Here is a 12,414-nt window from a genome sequence, read left to right as displayed (position 1 = left end):
TTTTGAAACAAGGGTTATTTTTGCAATCTATTACTGCAATTTAAAAAGAAGCAGCAGAATAAACCTCCAAAACACTGAATAATTGGAACAAATAATGTAACTAAAGAAGCCATTATTTGCTTCTGAATATTTTAGAAATAAAAAAGAATCGAGATTCATCAACATACTGATCCATCTTGCTTATTTAACCATGAATTCAGCATAATGGAGAACTTTTACAAAATGCAAACACAATGAAGGATTAATTTTCACTTTTATCCTATTTTTATGTACTTAACATTTTAGCCCTAATTTCTGTGTTTTTCTGTTTGATTTCACAGGTTTGTGAAATCAGTGGGATTATTGAAGAACAGTTTAATTAAAACAAAATTATTATCAAAACTGAAAACACCTGAAAACTTGCTTTAGTTTATACATAATGATTTTAATTAAAGTTATTTTTCTAGTATCAGCAGTACTTGTATAGAACTGCTCTGATATGTGGATGCTGTAGTGCACTGAATCAGAGTATTTACTGTGGTGCAGTGGCCTTAGGAAGAAAGGGAACTGTCACCTTTTAGTTCTTACAAAGTTCTTGTAATGTTTTGTTTAGTTTATACCCCAGTTATTTTGGATCACCATTTGATAAACTAAACTCTGCCTAACCAAAATAAACTTTGCCTAAAGATTTTATGTATTTTAACTTGCCTAAGGTTTTCTACTCCTTATATTTTTGTAATCTTTACTCTTTTTTAGATTAATAAACATTAAAGTATTTGCCTGCATCTGCCAATATGTATGTCCCATTCAGGTCTCACAGAGAACTAGCTGTTCACTCATAGTCACCTGCAGAGAGATGCCAGAAAGGGGAGTGAGTGAAAGGGGTGCGTGTGTGGGTAGCAGAAACAGGTGCTGCTGGTGCCACATAACTTTATATTGAATTTATCCACTTTGATCTCTAAAACAAATAAAGACTCTGTTGAAAAAGGGAGCGTAACAACAAGAAACGGCGCATGCATGCAAAAATAAAGCACCTAAAGGAATTTCATATACTATGATGAAGTTTTAGTTACTTGTATGGATTCCTGAAACAAGTTTGCTGTTTAAAATATCCTAATTGGTGTGTGCTGTGTGCTTGGAACTTTAGAAGATGCTTTTGCACAGACATCAAATGAAGGGATGTGGCAGTTGCATTTACTGATTTCATTTATCTGTTAATTCTGTCAAGAGTGTTCTCAATTTTCTTTGTCTTCAATTATGTATGCTTGGTTCCTGTATCTTAGACAGAATGATATAATAAAATTGCTTGCAACTGTTAAAATATACAGTATTACAAAGCATCTATTTGTTTAAGAAATAAAAATGAATTGTCTGTCATGAGTGTTTCATAGTGTGAACTTTTTTTTGCTGTCTCACAAACATACAGTGCTAAATACACAGAAAGTGTGTCATCTGTGTTAGTCATGAGCAAGTAAAATGGAAGGTAGCATTGTGGTGAGCAAGTACTTGCTATATGTGACATCACAGTGTAGAGTTCCTGTATGTAAAATGAAATACTGAAACCCCAATGAGAATAGTCCCTTTAAGTTCATTTCAGGAAGAGGCTTCATTAATTTGTCATCAGTAAAGAAAATCTGTTATGCTGTGTGCATTTGCAATATACTTGAAGACTCATTTGCATGATATCATTGATAGGCAGTATTTAGTCAGTTGTGCTCAGAAAAGCATTTCTGTGAAACTAATATCTCCTCTTCATGGGTTTTATTCTTCCTTAGTGGCTCACTTTTCATATTTTACCTTGTCAATACTGAAAAAAGTAAAACAAGTTTGTCTTTTTTTCTTCTTTCAGTTGCTTCACTGAACATCTGTTAAGCTCCATTCCTTCTGCTTCATGTCATTACTGGGTGAAATCATGACCATATTTAATCCCTGGGAAAAATCTCATTGACTTCAGGAGAACTAAGATTGCTCACAACAAGTGAAAAAAATGGAATTTGATAGCCTCTTAATTCTAGAAGTTCTTGCATATGTAAGAACTTGAAAACAGTTTTGGCTCAGTAATGCAGAGATGCTTGGTTAGGGGCATGTCTGGTTTTATATTTGGATTACATGTGAAGAAATACAAGACAGGCTTTATTCAGGAAGACAGCATATCAATCCTGCTCCTGTCTTCAGAGGAAAAAAAGCTTTTCTGTTACAGGTATTGGGGGTACCATCAACACTTTAGTTAGAGTTATGAACAATTTAGCAAATGCTAATTTTATGCAAGTATCTCAAAATGTGGTGGGAGGGTTTGACTGTTGGGTGGTCCTAGTTGTAAAAGCTGTGAAGCTTTGGGCTCCTGAGAGCTGGCTGCTCTTGGGATTGGCCAAAACAATGTGTTTTTTCTGGGACACTTTCTAAACTGAATGGTAGAGGATAAAACCATGGAAAATAAGGCTTTATTTTTACACTAAAGCATACAGAAAATCCCATGTGATTTTTTTGTTGTTGTTTTAGTTCTCATAATTTTTACATGATCTCATGGTTTTTTAACACTTGTGGTTGGCAACTCTCCCTCTGAAGCGTATGGCCAAAAATTTTGGCTGATACTAGCACTCAGCCCAGAAACCAGTGCTGGCACTATAGAGGAGAAGCAGCCACCTGGTACCCTGACTGCACACAAGCTGGCAATGAAGCGGGCAAGGAGAACTCCAAGGAGAAGCTGAGATGTGCTTAATTAGGCAACAAGCAGCTGGGCTTGGGGAGCATAAACAGCAGCTGGGAAGGCCATGCAGAAGGCATGTGTGATAAACTTGTTTTCACCTCTGAGATGCAGGAAGCCTTACTCATTTTCTCTTTGACCTTTCTGGCTTCAAGAAGCAGTTTCCATTTGTCAGTGGAATAAACTCTGCCTCCATGGTGCCTAATTGAATTGAGAGTCAGCTGTGGATGTTCTTGTTGATGATGCTGCAGTTAGTTTGGCAAGAATGTCAAGGTGGAGGGTTTTTTTGTTTTTGACTCTGCACCAGGCACTTCAAAGTCATTGAAAAAGCTCAGTGTAAAGCTGCATAAAAATGTGCTGCTGTCTACTTGCACAGAACAGAGTAGATTTAGTGCTTTTCAGAAAGATACTTTATGGGTCATTGCCGGTGCTATTCAGTTACTGCATTTTGATGCAAAAAAGAGTCAAGAGAAACAGATAAATTTTTTCTAGCCAGATGTTTGCATCTTAATTTTTTAAAGGCTTTATGAATGCAATAATATAGGGATGCAGTATTCTAAATAGTACTTGTTAGTGAAAAAAAATAGAAACATATCTCAGTATATAAAAATTCCTGTAGCTTGTCTAATAAGCAGCTGTTTTTCTTTCAAAGGCCAATTTATAATAAAATAGGTTTTATGGCCATGTGTGTTTCTGCTGCTTCCTTTTAAGATCTTCACACCCTTAATACTTTATCTGGATAATCTTAAAAACAGCCTTAATGCATCTGTATTCACTCCAATAACACAATAATATTAGTAGGTTTCCTTCTGTACTGCTCATATCAAGTAACTTCATCATTTGGCAGATTTTAAAGAGTGACTTCTCTCTACCCCAGTGTCTAGCTCTAGGATTTGTAGGTGTGACTAAGGGAGAAGTGGGAAAGAAGTTTTCCTTGCATAAAGCTATTAAAATGAAACAATTTCTTTTGAATATTATCCAAGGGGAGATTTCTCTGAGCAAATCCTTACCTTGAAAACTTCAGCAATAATTCAAAACCACATAACAAGCAGACGTACTGTGTATTGCTTCTGGCCCTGTGGGAATATGTTTCCTAAAAATATGGCCTTATTCACAGTTCAGGCCTCTTTCTTCTGAGTCAGCACTTTAAAAAGCGGGAGCGGAACTCAATTCTGACTTCCTGGAGTATTGCTTTCGGTATGTCTATGTTTCACTTACAGAGCTAATGCAGGGGAAATCCTATACTGCAACAACTAAACTCATAGAGATATATGATCTTAATGAAAGCCAACTCGTGTGCATGAATGTGTAACTATTGTTTTATTGCTCGGGCTATATATAGACATGTTTCACATTTAATCCAATGAACTATTCATATAAAATACAGAAAAGCTCCCTGGGTTAGATTACAGCAGCCTGGACTTCTCTGCAGCAAGTATGCTAACTATAAAGTTACTATGCTTTTACCAGCTTTATATGACTAGATCCAGGCAGCTTCACAAGAAAAAAGATATGCAGAAATACATATTCAGAGGCACACTAGTTCTTCCTACGCTTAGAGAAGTTTCTGCCCATTCACTCCGGGCCCTGGTTTCTACTTCGTTTGGATTAGACAACAGCTAGTTGGACAATACAATTAGTTTTATAATATTTTTTCCTTTACTGTTTCAGCTGAAAGTACTAAAAGTTTGGGATTAATCCAATAAAGTTTAAACACAGCACTGGTTTGACAGCATTAACTTACTTCTTGTTATATTGCTGAAGTAATAGTCAAATTAATTGTCAAATTGCAAGTTAACAGAAGACATGTTTATAAGTTAGATTTCCGACACTATTGTTCCTTATGAATTTGGATGCTGTTTTATTTCTTGGCATGTTATATAAAACTAAAGCATAATCAAATAGAACCTAGTTTGATGATGGATAGTACAGTCAGATACTCTTTTCTATGGCTTGTCTGCCCTAGACATGTAACAAATTTAATATGTACTGTCTGTTGAAGTTTCCTCTGCATCAGCTTTAAACCCATCAAGGTGCATCATTAAGTGAAAATGCTATTCTGGACTTTAAGTTCAATCAGCAAAGAAGTCTGTAGTGGTATTTTCACTTACACAAACACAGTGCAAAGGTAGAAATTTCACTTTATCGAGAACTGGAATTTAATCTACAAAGCTCCATACAGATCTCTGTTGGAAAATAGCAGTGCTTTAGTGACTAATATTATGCCAGCTTCTATTCCAGAAGCTCTACTGTAGAATTTGATGCACTCTCCAACTAGTGCATCTTTGGATGATAAGTGTTATATTTGAGATCCACATTGCTGTTCTTTAGTTATTATCAGCCAATCCTGGGGAATGCTTCTGGCTCTCAAATAATTAAGTAGAATCACTGAACCAATGTCTTGTGTAGATTCCTGGGCCTTCTTTTGAGAGCTTAATGATGCAGTATTGTTCTGATTTGTGAGAGAGACACAAGAAACCTTCTTTTTGCCCACTGAAACCTCTTCAGCACGACCCTAAAGAGACCTCACAGGAGAGAGAACATTAAAGTTCCTCTCGTGCCTTAATCAAATGCTGAGCTGCTGATGCTTACCAGGAACCTCCTCTCCCAGAAATGTACATATGTGTTAGCCTAGCGATGGAGTGTAATAGGAAATGTGTCTGGGAAGGGCCTCGAGATATTCAGTTGCTAACCTGAGGCAATGTAACTGCAGGTAAACCATTTCTGACAGATGTTTATCTAACGTGTTTTGAGAATGTCTGGAGATGGAGAATCCCTCTCCTTATCTTTAGAATATCATGTACCCAAGTGCTTGTATTTTGTTTGACAGTTCTTTCTCAGAACAAGATCTTTTTCCCTTGAATATATTCTTCATATCTTAATTGTCTTCATCTCGCTTCAGCTAAGATGACAATGAATAGAAACACCATCCAAAACAACGGAAGGAATTATAAGTCCTGTAAAACCTTGAGAATGTTTGCAGTGATGTAAATGTGGCCAGGATTTCATCCCAAAGTTGCCTTCAGTACTGAAGAAGCATTGTTACAGGCCAGGAGATGTGTCAGCTGCAAACAGTAAGGATTTGTGCTCTACAGGGTGGACATATTGCTGCTCTGCAAAGTCCTGCTTTTGCACTACAAGTCACATACGATGAAACAGCAAAGAGTCCTTCTAGCCTCTGTGTTCGACTGTAGCTGTGTCTAAAAAGTGCATGAGGAATTCATAAGTGTATTTCAAAATCTTGCCAAAATTCTCCCTGGGGCCTGATAAGTACCATAATTCAAAACCTCTCCTAAGTGCCTCCAGAAATCATTCTCTTCCTATTGATGTGTGTAATCCAACACCTACACCCTCGCAGCTCCAGGTTTAATAAAGTCTGGGGCCCTTTAGCTGAGATTCCAAAGCAACTTATACTTCCTATCCCCCCAGGTGATGCTACATTTCTGTGTCCAGAACACATTATCTGTTATTGACTTTTCGTCTGGGCACAGATCTTGCAGAATTTAAAATATTTTCCTATGAGTATGTGTTGAAAACATCTGATGGACTTGCCTGGGGTACAGTGATGCATAGACCTTTTGGGAGAGAATGTAGTATCAGCCTCATCTGTAATTCTGTGTCTGCTCTGTGCAAAGACTGTAAGGTATTTAAAAGACAGAACTAAAGTTCTTAATGTAAAAACAGTCAAAAATCCAAATGGAGATGTCACTATCTCTCTTTGAAGCAATTAATTCACAGTGTGACAAATTAAATTCTATCTTCTACCGCTTGTTCTGCGTGCAAAATGTTTTAGAGAGTAATACTGTGTTCAGATGGTGGAATACTGATCTTTCAGTGTACAGATATGTCAGAAGCATTTAGGAAAAGTAAATATTGTACCCTGTAGATTTTAAAAGTATAAAAAAAATGAATTCAGGAATGTAGAAATGTTTATTCCTGTATCCGGATTAAGTATCTGTGGTCAGAATGTATTATTTATCTAGCCTGAGGTAAAAAATATACAGTATCTCCTTCTCTGCTTCATAACAATTTTTATATTACTTCTGTCTTCACTAGTGGTTCAGAAATCTGAGAACCTTGATAAGTGTCATACAAAGGGGTCCTCATCTCTTCAGAGTGATACAATAAGACATTACCAACAGTAAGGAATAAGACCTACAGAGAATGTGTGATATTGATATCTTTTTGTTTTACTCTGACCTGTGATGGTCATGTGGCATCATGCTTTTGGCTAAACTGCTTATCTGACCCATGGTACTTTCTAGTAAGCTTAATAAGCTTATAGTTGTAAACTACTATACATTGGTGTATTATAATAGAGACACTAAGATAAAGTTTTATCCTGTACTTACCAATGCAGGGGAAATATGACTATTGAACTTCGTGTATATGGTATTCACTTCTGTGACATGTGCTACATCCATTAGAATGGTCTTCTGTTATCCACAGCATTAATAAATTCTGTGTTCAAAAAGTTAACTCCTTTCTGAACTGTGAAAAGCATCATGTCCAAAGTGCCCTGTTGTCTTTTTAACCTGGGGTATTCTCTTTGTCCTAGCAGAGAGCAGCCTCCCAGGAGCTGTGTCTTCTTGGCACCCTGAAGGATCATTTACATCCTTGCTAGTGTTTCCAGCAGATTTTGTATTGTACAGAGAAGTTCCAGCTCTTGTAGTCCTTGGAAATCACCCAATTTTATTATTAGACATTTTTAAAGTATCATCTGAAGGTTTTAATCATTCTTTCTAAACTATTTCTTATGGGGATATGTAAACTTTGACATAGATTTACAGGGCTAAAATTTTTCCATTAGGAATATGTTTCGCCTCCTTTCCATTGCCTCCACATTAAATACTTTTTGATGTACTTAATTGAGGTGGCTACTCTAATCCAAATATGGCATTTTTGAGTACTTCTGAGAAGCAATGCTAGTTTTTTCATCCTATAAACTGTAATTTACCACTATCATGGGATTTTGGAGAGAGTTAGGGTGATAACTGAGAGAGACTTGAAACTTGTCTTAATTTACAGAAAATGCTCAGGGGAAAGGCATATCTTTAGGTTGTTCCTCTGCCCACCCACCATGTTCCCCTAACTCTTTTAATGTATCGCTTACTGAGCAGAATATAGTTGTTTGTTTCTTTCAACACAAGGAACAATCCTGAATGGACTTCTGTTTAATTGGTACCTTGGCAAGGTAGGAAGTATTCCCCATCCAACCCCAGGGTATTTCTATTCAAGAGGAAGCTGAGATCCATATTTCCGGTTTTACTTTTTGGTCTGAATGCAGCTATGACAGATTGTTCATAAGAATAAGAATGTTTAAGGTATTATTTTTAGGTATTTTTTAAGTATCATGCCACTAATTCAGTTCATAGTATGTTATTTTCCTAATTTGTTCATCCAGAAGGAGTTTTTTTGAATATACAGATCAAACCCACGAGGTGTCGAAATAATTGTGTGCATCACATAGTACTGACATGGCACTGTTAGTAGTTTTGGCTTGTATTTTTGCTTGTATTCATTTGTATTTCTCTGTAGGAAATCACGTGCTTCTAGGTAAGAGGAATTTTTCTAGAATTTTCTTGTTTGTGTCATTTCTTTGCTTTTTTAATTAGTTGGGTAAATGCATAGCATTTAGCACACAGAATATGTAGCTGAGTGTCAGGTAACACCACAGCCTGAGTGCCTTTAGGTAGAGGCAAGTGGGCATTTGCCAAGTGTGCTGAAGAGCAGTGAAATCTGCCCTGAGTTCTGTAAGGATCCATTTTCTTCCAGTGCTTCAAGCTCTTCAATTTACTCTCCTTTAAAGCTGCCATAATGGCATTTATATTGCACTTTTTTGTTCTCTTTCTGGTCTGTCATCAGTATGTGGCTTGCCACAAGTAGTTCTTCCTTTTGCATGTAGGCTGGACTGCTCTGTTATCACTGCCGCTCTCCTTGGTGGATGTGGGAACAGCCTCAGAGGTGTCTTCACAGGTAGAGAAAAGTTTGTGTGCAATGGGAAGTGAAGGGAGTTTGTACATGGGTGTTTCTGTGCTGCTTTGTGTGAATATGGGTATTTTTGTACCTGTCTCTATTCCTGTCATTTTGAAAAAGTGGAACTGGGTAGGCATCTCAGTGTACTATGAGGGGAGGTCTCCAAATTGGTCACAGTGAACATCCAGATTTGCTGAAGTGCTTGGTCCTGCATTTCCAAAGGGCTCACGCAGCTATTTCTAGGCTACTTAATCACTACGAATAGAAGCCCTTGAGTAAGTAGATTACTTGATCACTTTGGGAAATAGGGATCCTTGCTGACACTTTTTGATACACTTCAGACCCTCTGCCCTCTCGTAATCCCCTTGCCCGGTTGATGGCACTTTGAGTCTTCTGTAGTAATCTGCCACTGGTGTCCCAGGAGGGTGTCCTGCTACTGTCCTGAGATGAATGGTCCTGTCTCAGGTTTGAGAACAAGCTCTGATCCACAAGTAAAGGGTGCTGTTCTTATCCTGGAAATGATACAATTCAGTTTTCCTTGTGCTGCTGCCAAGCAGCTTCCTAGCTCCAGTCAGAGGTGTGAGAGAGAATTTAAAAACACTTTCTGAGAAGCATATGTGTGATGCTGATGTGCTGAAACACTCCAGAAAGTTCTTCCCTTGGTCCCACAATTTGACTTACAGACCATATTTACTGTAACACAGTTTTCACCTACAGAGCTTTCAAAGTCCTGTCTTTTGTATATTCTGTACACAAAGGTGCCAATTTTCTCTGTCATGAGGAAAGGAACAGTTATTCATATTGTGAGAGATCCTGTAAGTTCGCAGAATGAGGACATAATTTTATTGATGGCAAAGGAAAGCAATATTTTTGTCACAGATTGGAGGAACAACTGCCAAATATATTATACAGGATTCTAAATTTATTATACGTGTTCAATTTTTGCATTCAAAAAAATTCATTTTTATAAGATTTAAGGTTTCTATGGTGAAATATTTGGAAATTGAGACTTTTCTTATTCCTTGTATTACCTTGAAGTTGGAATTGTTCATGTAATAGAATACTCCTCTTCTTTGCATGCCATTATGATGTTTTCTTCTCTGCAGAATAACTTTGAGTGACTGGCCTACTGGCATATTTCAGAGGAATGAGATTTAGTTAGAGCTAACATACAGGACCGTGAAAACAAGTAGAATAAGCAGATAGATACAATGTTTAATCTACCAGTGTACAATTTGGTATATTTTTTTTTGTGTGTGTGAGGGTTAGGAAATTAGTTTTTGAGCTTTAGCCCACTGCAAAAACAAAACAAGTGGTGGCCTTTGACCCTTTTGGAAAGTGATTGTGTATTTCCAGTGATGACAGCCACCACCACAATTATTTGATTTATAGCTGAGCAACCTTCATTTAACATTGACCATATGGCAATTTTCACCACCTACATTGTTCAGGACCTGTATCAGTAGCACACAGAGCAGTGAACCTTATTCCCAGGAAATTCAACTAAGACAGAGGATGCTGCATTGTGGCATATTGATTGATTGCACAAACCAGTAATAATTAGATCTGCCTTAATCCCTTGTAAACATGTTGTGGGTTTTTGAACCCTATTGCAGTATTTTGACACTATTAAATTATCCAATGTGCCAGCTTGTTTTCAGATTGTGTATTTGAAACAGATGATGACAAAAAGGTATCATGGAACTAATTTATGTAATATAACCATATTATTACAGTCCAACTTGAATTTATATTAAAAGTTTAGTGAAAGAAAGGGGGGAGAGGGGAAAGATGTTATTACTGGGAGTCCTTGACTCTATAGCTTGCATCTTCATAGACTCATAGAATGATTTGGGTTGGAAGGGACCTTGAAGGTCATCCAGTTCTAACCCCTCTTCCATGGGCAGGGACACCTTCCACTAGACCAGATTGCTCAGAACCCCATCCAACCTGGCCCTGAACACCTCCAGGGATGGTGGATCCACACCTTCTCTGAGCAACCTGTTCCTGTACCTCACCACCCTCACAGCAAAGAACTTCCTACTAATATCTAATCTAAACCTACTGCTTTTCAGTTTGAAGCCATTCCCCCTTTTCTTATTACTACATGCTTTTGTAAAAAGTCCCTCTCCACCTTTGTTATCGTCTCCCTTCAGGTACTGGAAGGATGAAAACAACCTGCATCTTTTACAATGAAATTTTTCCTCCTGGAAATTTATTTTTACAGTTCTAATTGCTTTGCTGCACATAAGAACATAACTGAAAGTAGGAACGCTTAACCTAGAATTTGGAAAGGAAACCAGTTTTTATTACTATGTGTGGAAATACCCATCATTGGGATTCATTGATGGCAGGGACTTGGCTGGTCACGTGCAGGACTGTACGTGTGCACTGTGGTACAAGGGCAGTGAACTCAGCTTGGTACCTCACTGTACTCACGTTATTTATACACTAGTTATGTCTGGCTATTTGAAAGGGAAGTGCTTTGGTCCATGTAGTGACAGTGCCTCAAGATATCTCAGACATCATTACGTAGGGCGTGCTGCTCAAGATATTTTTTCTCATTTGGCAACTTTTTTTTTTTTTTGCTGGAGTTGTTTGTAGAGCTCTGCCCTCCAGTTGACTGATTCAGGATGATTTATTGAATACCCAAAGTTCTGTGAACTAGACATGACAGTTTCCCTGAACCTGGATATCATCTGGCTCTGCAGCTGGGCTACCTAATGTCTGGTACGTGCTTCCTCAAGTCATCACACCCTGTTCTGTTCATACTTGGTCTGCACCAGTTATTGCAGAGAATCTGCCCCTTCCTTTGTGCCAGGGCTTATGTGTTGCTGGCTGTGTGATGACGTGAAAATGAACCACTGGCTTTTGTCAATCTCCTTCAGCCAGATTGTTTCCTAAAGCACTAAAGTGCTTAGACTAAAGACTAAAACTGTTTATTGAATCAAAGATGGAGCTGAGGTTTACAGAAACCTGTAGCTAGTTCAGATGCAAATAGGAGTAGATCCGGGTAACAGTATGATTGTTCTACAACCATACAGAGGTGGGGTGGGAGGGTGGGAGGTGAGAGGTGCAACGGAGAAATGCTGATCCAGTGTAAACAGACAGTGCATATAAATAAACAGTAAAACCACTAATGGAAAAAATGGTCAGTTTGCATTATCTAAGACTGCAACCTCTTCTCTGGTCCCAGATCCTTTTGCAATCAACTATGAACTATTGACTTTATGAGGAGTTCTCTCAGGTGCTTTCTGATACCATAATTGCTTTTATAATGGAAAATGGAATTAAGTGATAAGAGAGGGAGAGAGCTCAAAACATATTTACTGTATCTGTGATGAGCATGAATTGCTGTGATGATAGAGTTGGAAAAAAATAAGTTCTAGAAAGACAAGAGTGATAATTTTTGTAGTCAAGGAGAAGGATAATACACCTGATAGAAGAAAGTTATTAGGTCCAACTCCTTCTGCCTCAGGAATGCTAATAAAGATTGGCTGGGCACCACTTAGATCTCAGTGACACTCACTCTCTCCTTTTCAGATGTTTAGTTGTTTGCAGGTCCTGCACACCAAGTTGCCTATTGATGTATGCCCAAGGGACCAGCATTTGAGTTTGGCTTACTATGCTCTATGATGGATCTTATCAAAACCTACTCAATGTCCCTATCAGATGGGAATTCCCTAACAGAGGGAATACAGTTGTGACTGCTTAGCAGCAGGTCATGTGAGGAATGCCTCCCTGGTCTCCTGCTC

General features: G+C 38.0%; 1 protein-coding gene across 4 annotated transcripts in view; it reads left to right on the top strand.

The window, feature by feature from the left end:
* CUNH8orf34 (chromosome unknown C8orf34 homolog) overlaps positions 1 to 11,295 on the top strand; it is a 165,217-nt gene extending 153,922 nt beyond the window's left edge. For 2 of the 4 annotated variants that reach the window (XM_050318975.1, XM_050318947.1), the window contains one exon: positions 1,829 to 1,866. In XM_050318975.1, the coding sequence (XP_050174932.1) occupies positions 1,829 to 1,851 (23 nt within the window). In that variant the 3' untranslated portion in view covers positions 1,852 to 1,866. Of the gene's footprint in view, positions 1 to 320; positions 1,357 to 1,828; positions 1,867 to 11,263 lie in introns of those variants that run through there. The other 2 variants (XM_050318965.1, XM_050318957.1) reach the window with 2 other exon arrangements.
* The last annotated feature ends 1,119 nt before the right edge of the window (positions 11,296 to 12,414 follow it).

Source organism: Myiozetetes cayanensis, unplaced genomic scaffold, assembly GCF_022539395.1.
Source record: "Myiozetetes cayanensis isolate MyiCay16 unplaced genomic scaffold, myiCay2020 scf1, whole genome shotgun sequence".
NCBI lineage: Eukaryota > Metazoa > Chordata > Aves > Passeriformes > Tyrannidae > Myiozetetes > Myiozetetes cayanensis.
Note: the sequence above shows the minus strand (reverse complement) of the source record. Positions and strands in the feature narration are given on the sequence as shown.